Source organism: Rhododendron vialii, chromosome 11a (assembly GCF_030253575.1).
Source record: "Rhododendron vialii isolate Sample 1 chromosome 11a, ASM3025357v1".
Classification (NCBI taxonomy): Eukaryota; Viridiplantae; Streptophyta; class Magnoliopsida; order Ericales; family Ericaceae; genus Rhododendron; species Rhododendron vialii.
In genome coordinates, this window is record NC_080567.1 from 30,820,403 (window position 1) to 30,833,813 (window position 13,411).

The 13,411-nt window shown below is 37.6% G+C and overlaps 1 protein-coding gene across 5 annotated transcripts; it reads right to left on the reverse strand.

The window, feature by feature from the left end:
* Positions 1–992: 992 nt before the first annotated feature.
* On the reverse strand, positions 993–13,147 carry LOC131308822 (uncharacterized). 5 transcript variants are annotated; one of them, XR_009194575.1, is made up of 4 exons: positions 12,924–13,147; positions 7,280–7,414; positions 2,470–2,521; positions 993–1,510 (listed from the first exon to the last, which is right to left on the reverse strand). XR_009194575.1 is itself a non-coding variant. In XM_058335847.1 (3 exons), exons 1-3 carry the CDS (start codon positions 12,978–12,980, stop codon positions 1,321–1,323), a joined length of 306 nt encoding a protein of 101 aa, XP_058191830.1. In that variant the 5' UTR covers positions 12,981–13,089; the 3' UTR covers positions 993–1,320. The 5 variants fall into 5 exon arrangements, 3 of the variants coding, with proteins under 3 accessions (XP_058191830.1, XP_058191832.1, XP_058191831.1); XR_009194574.1 differs by lacking the exon at positions 2,470–2,521 and having other exon boundaries at positions 12,924–13,136; XM_058335847.1 differs by lacking the exon at positions 2,470–2,521 and having other exon boundaries at positions 7,356–7,414; positions 12,924–13,089.
* Between the last annotated feature and the right edge of the window lie 264 nt (positions 13,148–13,411).

Genomic DNA, 13,411 nt, shown 5'->3' on the forward strand with positions numbered 1-13,411 from the left:
GAAAAATGAACCTTGGCCTAATTGGGCTAAATAGGCCTGAAAAACTAGTCCGAACTTTGATTAGTTAGGCCAAGGCTTGAACCTAATTTGGGCTTTAACTCCATTGAGCCAAACAAACCTAAGAATAGGCCCGCTATATATTCGACCAAAGGCCTAAATCAATTGAGTCCTAATTCAACCAAAGCCCAAAATAACATCTTGGGCCATTAATCCATTAACAAATTAATTTTTAAAATTTGGCCAAAAATGGGCGTAAACAAGAGGGGAGGAGTTCTTTCGGAGATCTAAAAGCAAGTGGAGGTGGGGAAGATAGGGAAAATTTTCGGAGGCATAAAAGAGAGACCTTTACATGAGAGAGATTTCTGAGGCCATGAATGAATTGAGAAAGGTCAAGGGTTATTCGTATAGAGAGGGAGGTTTGGTGGAGATGAAATTTCGAAGGGGGAGATGGGAATAGTTGAGAAAGACGAGAACTTTGTGGTTTTTAGCCAGCGAGTAGTCAAATCCGAAGTGGGTTGGCTCCTCCTGATCACGTGCTTTGCTTCGGGAAATAATATTACTCCCTCTGTCTCTATTTAATTGTTCACTACGATTTTGCGTGTACTTACTACAGTATTGAGTTCAAACACTCCCGGTACTGAAAATCATTAACCTTTAAGCCGACGAGTATTGTTTGACCCCTCCACTCATTGCCAATTGGTCTTGAGTTGAATGCTCTAACAAGAATAGCAACTCCGAGCATGGGGAATCATCCAAATTATGCATGGAGAGTGCCAGCCACCTTAGTTCGTAGGATTGGGAGGATTTTAGTTGCTACTAAGATTTGTGCATCTTTTCTTCTTGTTAAAGATTTTGATCAATAATACATTATAAGTTGTAATGTATTCTTGATCAAAAATACAACTTTTAGACACACAAGACTGGCCCGTATTTTTGCATGACCACAAAGATGAAAGCAAAAAAAACCATCTAAAAGTACAGATGCTGACACATACGGGCAATACTGCAGATTTCATCCCCTCTGTAAATCAAAAAAAAATAAAAATCGTACTAACAGAAACAAAACCTTTCCAGCAAGTTCCCGAAACATTTCCTATTCCCTAGCTAACAGAAACAATAGTTCCCAAAATGGAATTTTAAGCCTTGATCACTGGATACATAGAAAATTCGTACTCATTCCCACTTTGATGCAAAATGCAAAGAACTCCTCATCAATGAGTACTGGGATTGTGGACATGGTGCAACAGTTAATAGCCATGACCAGAACCGTCTCGCTCTGAGACATAACCAAATAAATTCATAACTTCTTCTGAGCCATAGTCAAGAGAGCAATGCATCAACAATCCTGTCATTTTTCAAATGATGATGCATTTCGTCATTATGTCCCAGTTCGAATGCAGCAACCTGATAATCCTTGTCATCCTGCCTGTGCGCAGGCAGTGCTCGTTTTATCCGCCTATCTCTCCTCACATTCGGTTGCAGACAACCACATCTAAGATCGGTTGGATATCTGTGGCAAAGAAACAGTTCAGCTAACCAAATGGTTAAATTCAGAAGGTGCCCGTTCAGTCAGGGAAAACCTTAGTAAACAGACTATAAAAATCAGCACTCGGCAAAGAGAAGGAAACGTGGCAGGAACAATGGGCCTAATTCATCTGACTTGAGGAAAAGGATTCATTACTTCTAGCACATACATCTCCACAATCTAAAGTGCTAAGAAGAATTGAGCAAGTACTACCGATATTTAGTTCATGATATTCAGGGAACATGAAGACAAATGAAAAGCATTCAGTACATGGAACCATTTTTAAATTTCAATGAGGAGATAACTCTCAAAAATTTGCCAGATCATCAAAATCCATCCAAAGAGACATCAAATTTAATGACCATTAAATGAATTTGTTAGAAAGACATGTATTGACCATTAAATTGGCAGAATAGAGATGCCATGTAGCCAGTTTGACAGCCACGTAGCCAGTTTGTTAAGCGTTCAGTTCTTTACGTGTTTCGAAATCCTAGACTGTAAGAATGAAAATTTTGCCACATTTTTTCTTCATACTGTAGAATACATTATATCATTAGTTATTAAGGTTTTAGACGTATACCTCAATTGTCTGTGAACCAACTCTTTTGGAAAATATACACATGGCATAACCAACTCAATGAAGAGTGGAATATATGAGTTGTGACCATTCACCGAGGAAGTGCTACATACACATTTAGTGCGTTTGTTGTACAACAATTATAGTCCCTAGCGTTACTGCAAACGTAATATTAGGGAGTAAGCAAGGACCTAAATAGGCTACATAATTCTTAAATCATAAGGTGAATCTCTAGAAGTCCAGCCCATTATATACGGAACCCATACTTCTCCAAATATTAGCATTTTCGGAAATAAGTAAAAAATATTTGAAACTTCATCACCACAGATTCCTTACATAGGGACGACAGAGGAGGATAAGGCCAAACCTTTACTGATGCGTTTTTACACCGGTTGCGCCTTTAGCCATGATGATTTTACCTAAACGGTAGATTACAATAATCCAAAATGACAACTCATCATCTTGAATTGGCTAGATTACTCTCAAGTATTTGAGAAAATTTTAAAGGTAAGTCTTAAAGACTCATGAGCCCATTTCTAAGAAACCTAGACTTCTCAGAAAAAGGCTTCGTCAAGAAAACAACTCAACATTTTCTTTGAAACAAATGACAGCAAAGAACTCACATAGGAAGGGGGAAATCATAACCACAATTAATATCCACCTATACTTGTTCTCCTACTTTGGAATCCCATCAATGTGGCATCGTTTCCTCGTCAAAGATTCTTCTAAATCTCATCAATGAGAAAGAGCCCCCGTTGTGTTTCTTTTGTTTTAGCTTCAAAAGAAAGCCCTTTCTTCTGTATAAAGCACTTGACTACTTCCTAAAAAATTTCCTTGTCTTGAAAGATGTTGATGGAAAATGCAATCAAAAGCAAGGAATTGAAGTTGGAATCTAAAGGTACGTCTATAAATCGCAGGAACAACACCTTAAAAATTTCCATTCTGAAGGTTCCTTTACAGAGTTTTCTTGAAAAAATGCCTCTTTTCTGGCTTTCCTAATGTTTTCAGATTTTTGTAGAACACTGCATATGTTCGAATTTAACTATCCATCGTTCTACTGATTTTGTGGAAGTTATCGCGAGCATTTGAGCCCTTCCCAAAATAAGCTTTAAGAAGAGGATCAATTTGCATGGGCAGAAGGGGACCATGTTTCCATTGTGGAATAGGCCGTGAGTATTTTGATCAATCTTCCTCCTTGCATGTCTTCTCTTGACTCATTTTAAAGTCTATATTTGTCAACCGGTGTATCTTCGCCATTTATGAAACTGAACGGTGATATTGATATGATGCTTAATCAAATGTCATTATGTGCTTCTTGGCTCTAACGAAGAATAAAGGCTTTGTGTCCATAACTGTCCTGATATGTAGTTTTTACTCGGTATGATTTGTATATATAATCAAAATGTGGGACGCATTGCTTCAGAATGTTTCTTTCACCAGTGGTGTTGGGAACATTGGTCTCTTAGTTGTTTACAGGGGGAAACAAGTTTTATTACGCGCCCAAAGTGTCTGTAAACGACCTTTGGTACGATTGTTAGTTCAAAAACTTTTTTTACGAGGGTAAACATTAAATTCATACATATTCACCTTGCCTTCTATTAACGAACATTCGGTAGGAAATATATGCTACTTGCCCCCTGGGCCCCCCTAAGGGGAAAAAGAAACAAAAAGAAATTGTCCAGGTATTCATTTATAATTCATTTACATGATTGTGACCATTTCAATTCCAATAAACGGACTCGCCTTACCATAAGCAAATGTTCATTACTTTCCCAAACATTAGTAAAGGTATTGGTGATGACAACAACAATTAATCTATTTCTTTATCTGAAAACTTTTACGTGTTGACTGTCTGCTACTAACGGACAACCCTCCTCCTTTGTCCAGGGTCTCTGGGCTTGAGACCAGTTCTGGGGTATTTAGACTTTAAGCACGACATAGGCAAAGTAATGGTTATTGGGCTTAAAATACAATACTTGTATGAGATCTCGAACATTATTCTCTACCTCTTGTACCTATATAGAAAAACAATTCACCCTTTGAACTGCCATTACAAACACAAATGTAGACCTAAAACTAACTAGATGGTATTATTTCATGCTTACATAGTATGGAAGTTAAATGTGACCGGTGCCATTACTATTTCGTTTCCACTATCGAATTGGTTGTCTAGACTCTAGAGCTGACAATGCGTCGATTGGTTTGGTGGTTCTATCGATTACACTTACAATTCTTGGAATATTAGACTTACAAATCCAAATAATTGTCATGGTAATGAACTTGCTTCCGTGGTAGCAATTTATTGAGAATATCTTTTTGTTTAATGTTTGTATCTATAAAAGAGTGGATTCTTTATTTTTTTCCGAGTTGTTTTCTTGTACTCGTATTTTCTCTCTCTCTCCCTCATCCAGATGTACAGATTATTTCTGCCACATAAGGGATGTTTATGTGCAGAGCCCGCCTAACCTATTGGCCACTCAGGCCTCTCCCTAAGGCCTCCACATTTAAAAGGTCTCATTTTTTTTTATTTTTCTTTAACATGTTTCCCTAGCCTTATGATAGAAGCATTTAAACGAAATGCATTCATAGTGTATTAGCTTTCTCCTCTCACACACTCCCTCTATACATCCACTTCTTTTTACTCTCAGTTGTTTGAAAAAATGAAAATCTTCCTCCTTCATGCGATTCATTTGGAAGAGGTAAGAAGTTGTGTACAAGTAAACAATTTAACCAATCAAAATATCAATAATAGTAATAGAGATATTTAAACACCACAAGGGCTCGTGTCAATTTTTGCCTTAAGCCCCCATAAGGGTTGGGCTGCCCTTGTTTACGTGCCCTTAAAGCTTCAAGTATTTACGTGGGTAGTGGCTCATAAGATGATACCCTTTGAATTCATGCCTTCGGCGTATGTCATAACTCATACGGTTGAGAAAGGATGCAAAATACTATTTTGCATCCATCCTTGAGTATTGTCCTTGTGGTAGAGAGTATGTCCTATCGTGGGGGTTGATAGGGTAATTCCATGTTGCTGAGAGCACTTCGCATGCATTGATTTCAGAGGATGAATGACAAACCATGATCTCTTCAAAGCTAGATGTATCGTTTGTGCAGTTTTACAGGTTTGGGCTTAGGAAGGGATGCAGCGGATTTTCATGAGAAAAATGAAGATTTAAAACCACTTGGATAATGAATTACCACTACTTGGATTGTTTTTGGTCTCTCTGTCTCCTTTTAAAGGGATATCATCAAACCATTATTTTTACTTCTATAGAATACAGGCCTTTCTGTAGCAGTGATGGCCTTTCTATCTCCTTTCTTCCATTTCCTTGGTGGACTTCTTGCCTCCTTGCCTTGTAACTTTTTACATTTACCTTCTTTTAAATTTTTTTCGATTTTTTGTTTCAACAAAAATGAAATTGGCAAACGGCAGGAGTTGGGCAATCCCTAGTCATGGTGCTTCTTCAATGTGGGGATCTTTAAATGAGCGAATGACAATCGAAAATACACTATGGCCAATCTATGTACAGATAGTAGATACATAAGCACATATACCGCCATTGCATGGAAAGTGAGTCAATTTTTATAGCTATTCCAAGAGAAACTCAATTGACATGTTAAATCTACTGTCCATAGAGACACCCTTGCCAAGCAGAGCAAAACTTGAGGAGCTCTTGATAAAGACAAAGGGATTGGTGATTGATGAAAAAATATGGCAGAGAAGATCAAAGAATTTAAGGACGTTAGTGGGACTGTGGGAGAACTAAGCCAGTCACAATAGAAGATTATGGGTAGATGTAGGTGAGTAGGTCTATGGCTAACAAGGAAACGAAGTTGAAAAGGTTACAAGCTCTAACCTCTATTACTTATGATGCTACAAAAGTGTGCTATAAGCTATAGCACTGTGGGATTTTCGACGTTGTAGGTAGTGAGACTTTAAGGAGAACAAAATTTCACGAAATGTAACAAACAATTAGTACTTTTTTCATTTTATCAACCAATTTAGGAGGCAATTTAAAGAGAAGCATCCAAAAATTACAACCAATGTCGTTTTAGCAAGGCTGGAGGAGACCAACGAATTCCACGTAGGATGCAGAAAAAGCACATTTTTTAATTGTGCCAAATTTTTAGGTACTTTTTGTTTTTGTTGTAGGGGGTTTTGGATTGTAGTTGGGTTTTGGATTGTCTTCTTTATTTTTCCGGTTTCCTTTTCCTCCTAATTGTAAATGGGTTATGCCCCCTCAGCACCTTTCTCTAATACATTTTTGTTGCTAGCCATGACAATTTCTTTAAGCTATTTATCTAAAAAGAAAACAAATGCATAAGTAAAAAATATTTTCACTTAGGGCTGCAATCAAGTTCCGAAACCCGGACTCATACTTATGCCTACTGCTTTGATACTTACCAATTCACAGGTGTGACTATATTGGCAAGCGAATCAGGCAGGTAACAGGGTCGTGTTACGAACGGGTTAAAATTCTCAATTTTCAACAAGTTGAAAGAGTTATTACCGGAGAAAACTAAAAATGATAAATATCGTGCCATTGGCACTCCTAGAGATGTGTGTGTGTGTCCTTATGGATACTGGCCCTAGGCTCCTTACCTTTGATGGTATGCCACAGGGAACCTTCCCCACCAGAAGTGGGATTGTATGCTTTTAGCGTAGAAAACAAAGCAAGAAGCTTGTGTATATTTGCTAACGTATTCCTTATTCCAAGTATACTAAAGTAGTATACTGTACTTGAGATCAATTTTAGTCTATTGTCATCTCTATGGAAATCTCTGCATTAATGTAAAGTTAGTTACCAAGTTTCTCATGTGCCTGTGTCCTCTTTATATCATATGGATCTAAGTTCTCTAAAAGGACTTAAGTTGTCAGCTATTTCACAATGTTATTTATACGCCTATCCATTTTTTTACATCCTAGTCTCAATGGTATATGAATATACATGTGTGTGTGTGTGTCAAAATTTATAAGCATTATATATGCAAAAACATGTCTGTCTGTATCAAAATATATAAGCATTATATATTCACAGATACACCACTATGGAGAAATGGACCACCAGAGAAGCCAGTATTGTGCAATGCATGCGGATCAAGATGGAGGATATGGCGGAATCTAGATGACTATATTCCCAAGCATGGCACTCGAGGCCCTCAACAAGGTAAATTACCTTCCCATCAGAGTCTATTTGCTGAATGTCAAAATATGGAGCTAAACTGCTAAAGTTCGTCAAATGTTCAGCTGACCTTGATGATGATGCGAACGATGGATCCGACTCAGGATCAGCACCACCATCCTCTGATAACTGCATTCAGTTGGAAAATATGAACGAAACAGAAACTTCAGGTAATTAACAATGTACTTAAATACTTTCCAGTTTAAGCGAATAAGTACAATGCATGTAATTTACCATTTGCTTTGTATTTCATTGCTAGCTCTCCTTTCTTAACCAGAGAAATTCTAGAGCAAACATGCTATAGCTCAACCATAATAACTGTTTGACACCGCCCTTATGTTTGACACACATCTATATATCAGGGAGACTTGGCCATTCTGTTTTCTATGGTAGCATAAGATAAATTTATCTTGAACAACAAGATCTTCATGTCAAGTGAATTGGTAAAACTATGAAAAACTAGGAAAAATCAAACCGTACAAACAAAAGAGACCTATAGAGTCAAAAGAACCTTACAAGTGCAAACAATTGACAAAAATCATCTAGCGGGGTTGCGGTTTTATTTTTTGGTCGTGATGTATTGGTCGGCTTCTTGCCTTCCTTTCGGGTTGATTCTCGGGTGGCGTATGCCAGTGTGCCCGTGATCCATTTAATCTTTGTTTTCAAGGATTCATAAAAATATTTTTTGCCCAAAAAAAATAAATCGTCTTCAGACCAACTTCAGGCCAATGTATGGGTAACCACCTCATTTTTCGTGCTCTCAACCACAGACATAAATCACCTCAAATTCTATGCGTGCTAACACCTCAGCAAGCACGAAGATCAGGCTAAGGGACTTTCATCCGGGGAGAAACAATCCCTTCTTGCCTTTTCCCAATGTGTTACCTCTTTTTCTTTCATTCCAACATCCATATTTTTTGTATGTTACAGTGTCCAACAGCTTAACTATAATAATTAAGGAGAAATTATAAGACTTCTCTTTTTTTTTTATCAGGAATAATTAATACTTCACTATCACTTATGATATCTCCAATCCATAATAGCTTCCATAATATCTCGACCATGTTACCAATGCAATGCAATGAACATACATAATGGCACATGACATAACAGAAGGACAAAGCAATATCTCTCTTTACAGACTTAAATAAAACCTATCTTTCAAACAAAACAACTGGTTCCGCTATTAATTCTCAACTTGGAACAATTGTTTACTCCTGACAAGTGCCCTTTACCTTTTTGTCTAGTAATCTAGCCCTTACAAGATCAGGCAACACTCACCTTTTGTTTCCTTCTGAAAAAGAATTATTGATATGATCTTTTTGATTTCCCCAGATACATCTTGCCTGGGTATATATTCATCCGTTAGTTCTCCAGTGGTTAATGGTAAATTTTAAATTCACCATTAGCGACTGAATGAGAAAATTAGTTTCAATAGAGCACAGATTACGAAATCTTTAAGAAGCATCCACGTAGCCGAAATATTTGCTGCTGCTTTGCCACCATCTCAGACGTACAATAATATAACTTAGGTCAAGGTCATTATGGTGTGGAAACGTCGTTTTTATGTCTGTACATGATTACATTTGTTGTCGAAGTATCGTTCTACTTTTTCACTGTTTGTGGCAATTTAACTTGCATTAAGTTCGTCTATCAGCTTTTACCCGATTTCGCTTGAACCAAGCCATCTAATGCCGTCTCAAAAAATACAGTAGTGTGTTTAAATGTTCCAGCTGCAACGATCAGGTACTCATGATTTGCAGGTTTAGTCGAACACAGCTTTTGGAATGCTCATGTTCCAAGAAGAAAGAGGTCAGTGCTTGAACAATACGTACTATCACCTATTGGATGGCTTCATAGACAACTTTACGACACTCTCCAAGAATTAGAATTCTCCAAGCAGTCTTCAGAACAAGAAGATGTGCTCATTTTTCAAAAGAGCCAAACATCATCTGCTGAAATTGGTCTTGGTTGTCTACTACTTAAACCAACTGCTTCTTCAAGAGAAGAGAGTAAAGAATCACATTCTTAAGATGAGGTTTCATGTTGGGTTGGATTCCAGAAGTTCCGTTCTTGACTGCGTATGTTCTTAGTACCCCAAGGTGGAGGGTCTGTATGTTGTCTTTTTCTATAAATGCTTAACAATTCCCAAGTCTTCTTGACTGCTTGTATGGGCTCAGTCCCACAAGGTGGAGGTCTTGGTGAAGGCTTCTATATGAACGCTAATAACAATCCCTGGGTCTTGATAATAATTCATCAATTGAGTTTGATGAACTCAAAAACCTTTGCAGTTGCTCTGTATCTTTGCATCATCTAGAAATTTATTAGCAAAGTTAATAGAATGATCAATAGGTAGAACTGTTTCTTGCTTCTTCCAGAGAAGATGGTAAAGAATCACACTTTCATTACGATACACTCGTATTTTAAGTACCAGAATTATTCTCTTTGTAAACCCATAGTCTAAGTCTAAGAAAGTTGAAGTGACTAATCAAAGTCGCAAACACGGACAGGTGGGACATAAGTTTTTGGTACTTGTGTTGTTCTGCTTCAACTTCAATAGTGTTGCTCTATTGGGCTACATGCAATAGCATGGGAGTCATGCAAATGTGAGAGCATGAAGCAAATAACAGGTATGAAAGATGTTGTATATGATCAGAAAATTTATTGCCAATTTTGTTCAGCACACTTCTTCAGGGGACACATTCATCCATTTGACTCCATTGTCTTGGAATATTATATACAGGAGGACAGAAGATTGAGATTGTGTTGAAGAAAATACCCCCCGCCACATGTGCATGATGTCTAGGTTGTGGGTATTCTTTCACATGATACTCTATTTCCACAAAGAGCATGCACCATGCATGAAAACATAAAGTTATGAAGGTGGGGCACAAAGGTCCTGCTTGAAATAGAGTTTGGGAGGGGTGAGGCAAATGAATACTTTTGCAATCTCACAAAGCTGCCTTTTACACTTGAACTTTGAAGTAGGTAGCAGGTGGGCAAAAACAATCATAGGGAAGCAACACCATATAGTGACTGAGCTTAGGTCAGTATGTATGGCACTGCAAAGCGAAATCCCATGTCGCCTAGGCACGAACGTAATGTGCAGTATATAAGCTTAAATGCACCCTCACACCAAAAAGATTTCGAGGTTGAGTTCTGCCCAGTACTATGTGACATCGTATCAGAGCCGAAATGCCAGATATGGGCAGCCATGTGTCCCTCACTTGCACACTACAAGTACCACCAAGTGAGCATGTTGCGCATGAAGGAGGGTATGAAATGAAGTCTCACATCACAAGGATCCGAAAATACAACAAAGTATATAAGTCTTCGAAAAAATAGCATTCAGGTTTGAGTTATATACCTAAGACCATGTAACAACATGAAGTTCGGTAATGGTTTGAACCTACACTAGCACTCTGAATGGACCCAAGCTGATGCCGGACGTGAAAAGTACGTTCAAGTTAAGCTCTGCATGTTCTAACTAGTCTCATGTCAGATCCTACTAATTGTCGAATTGCAGAACATTGGATTATAATATGACTTAAGAGTTGAAATACGATTCCTTAGGGTAGAAATTATCCACCATGTGAAGTCTTTCTATCTCCCATTTTGAATCCACTTGATGAGAAAGGCAACTACATTAGCTATTAGTTCAATATCTAGTATCGATGTCAATATACGTGTCACCACATTGGTGATAGTACTTCACCCTCCAACTTTCCATGATCTCCAAGAAAAAACAAACACCGTACTCTGCAGCCAATACAAACAGCATAACAATCCCTTCAATTAGACTTGTCCCACACCACTCACCTAAGCTACCCCAACTTGGTCACCATAAGCAAGATACTACTCCACCTATCAGAAATGGTTTTAGGTTGGATGTCTCCAAGAAATTTAACACTTGCCACTTCTAGAAGCTTATCATAGACAGCTAATCTATTTTCTTGGTTTGGGATACAGTGGACTGTGTCTAAAAATGTCGTGGAACTTCTAATCGCTTGGAGGGGAGTTAGAATGGGCAAAAGAAGGAAGAGTTTGTGGGCCATGATCCCACTTTGTTTGATGTGGGTCTTATGGCGTGAGAGAAATTCGAGAGTTTTTGAAGGGGTGGAAAGACCTCTGTCTAGGATAAAATCTTTTTTGCTGAATAGCTTGTATAGTTGGGACAAAGGAGAGTGTTAACATCCCTTGACCAATTTTTAGATTGGTTCGAGCTTTTCCATTCTCTTGGCAATGTATAGGGCCTTTTTTTTCTGTGGCCTTCTTTTGTATACGGGTGGCATGCCCTTTATGCCTTCTTTCTAATATAATTATTTACTTATCAAAAAAAAATAGACAGCTAATCTATGCTTAGTCAAATCAAAATCGCATCGTCTTACATATGCTTAAGGTATGATGGTTTGGAAACACAGAACGTTCTTGTCAAACAAATGCACCTAAATGCAAATACCAATACAATCAGACAATATGTCATCTGCATTAACACAACTACTTAGACAAATTTGTAAGGGGTAAAATCCAACATGCATCCAAACTGTACCTTATTAGCATTCAGTAGCTTGCATCTTTAATGTTACAACATTAACATTTTATTGCCTAAGATGGTTGTATACCGCAACATAAAAAAACAAAGCCTTTACGAGGTAAGCAAGGAGATTCCACATCCAAATGTGCTAGATAATTCTTGAGTCACAATGATTATATCCTCAAGGATCAAGCTCATGGACCTTCTTACAATAGGGCATAATACCACTAGACACTACATAAATTATAGAGCTCAAGAATCAATCTCTCCCCTTATTTTCCGGATAGTAAGCTAAAGAACCAGCCTTGGGCAATAGTTCTAAATACTGAAGAGAAGAACACACTCAAGAAATGTTGATCCCTCTAAATCACATCATTCCCATTTCCCAAAACTAAAGTAAAATGCTGGGAACATCTTATATACCAAATCTTGAACAACTTTATTCATACCTTTCAAAATCTTTCTCATGGATCCATTTTTAATATTCAAGAGCCCCGGTATGGCAGTATACCGATACCGCATGGGTTTTGAACTCAAATGTTCAATATTAGGCAGTAATTATATAGGATGTAGCGAAGCAAGCCGAGGCAAATTAAAGGGTTTGTTTGTTTGACCTGACTAACAGTGAAGAGATATACTACATATTTTCATTAAAAATGAAACATCTCATCAAATTAGAAGTACTCAGAATAATAACTCCACACCCCTATGGCACTATTGTAAAATATTTTACACCGTGGGATTATGCATTGCATCCGACAGATGTCTGATCCGGGCTCACAAAAAATTTACAAACACCGAATAGGTGGGTACCACGATATGTTAGTCCAATCTGATTCAGTCATTCTCATATGAGGTTAAACAAACAGGCCTCCAGTGCTACAACTGTATAAGTCCAAGAAAAACATATTACTAAATGAAACATCAAAATTCAAACATGCACATGAACGTCATCCACATTAAAAATGTCAACGTAAATACGAAATAATATAGATAGACAAAGTTAAACCAGATCAGCTAATCTTTACGAGATCTAATAAGTTCAACAAGATATACAATAGTAGTAATTCAGAGTACGTTGATGAACAGTGATTCAAAGATTACTTGAATGCCAATGGAAGACAGGAAGAGCGCTTTCCCATGTTGTGAATCTCTGTTCATTGCCTTTCAATTTTCAAATGGGTCGTCGGCTTATGGTTCACAAGCACAAATCTTGGACGTTCTTGGAAGGCTATAACCTTACGGGGTCAATCACTTGTAGGAAAAAAATTACATTGGATATCCAGTGTAATTTACGTTAGTTTGTAGCCGCAAGGATTAAAAGTATGGCTGGCGCCTGGCTGCAAGGTTTCTGTGTGTGGGGGTAAAGTTTGGTTAGTGGCCGCAATGTTGAGGCTTGTGGACGCGAGGTTACTGTTTGGCTAAATAATCCATTTGAGTTATTTTATTCTCATGTTTTTATTTGTCAATTTTTTATTTATGAATTATTGTTTCATAATGACGAGATTAATTTAAAAAGTAAAAAATTAACGTTGAAATTCAATTTTTTTGAATAAAGACCAAAACAAACTGCTTATTAGATATGGATCTTA

Coding starts and splice junctions, on each gene's coding strand:
- LOC131308822 (XM_058335847.1), bottom strand. CDS start 12,980: ATGAACAGAGATTCACAACATGGGAAAGCGCTCTTCCTGTCTTCCATT. Junction 7,415..12,923: donor TGTCTTCCATTGGCATTCAA/GTAATCTTTGAA, acceptor AACTGAATGCAG/TTATCAGAGGATGGTGGTGC. Junction 1,511..7,355: donor TCGTTCGCATCATCATCAAG/GTCAGCTGAACA, acceptor TCTTTGCCACAG/ATATCCAACCGATCTTAGAT.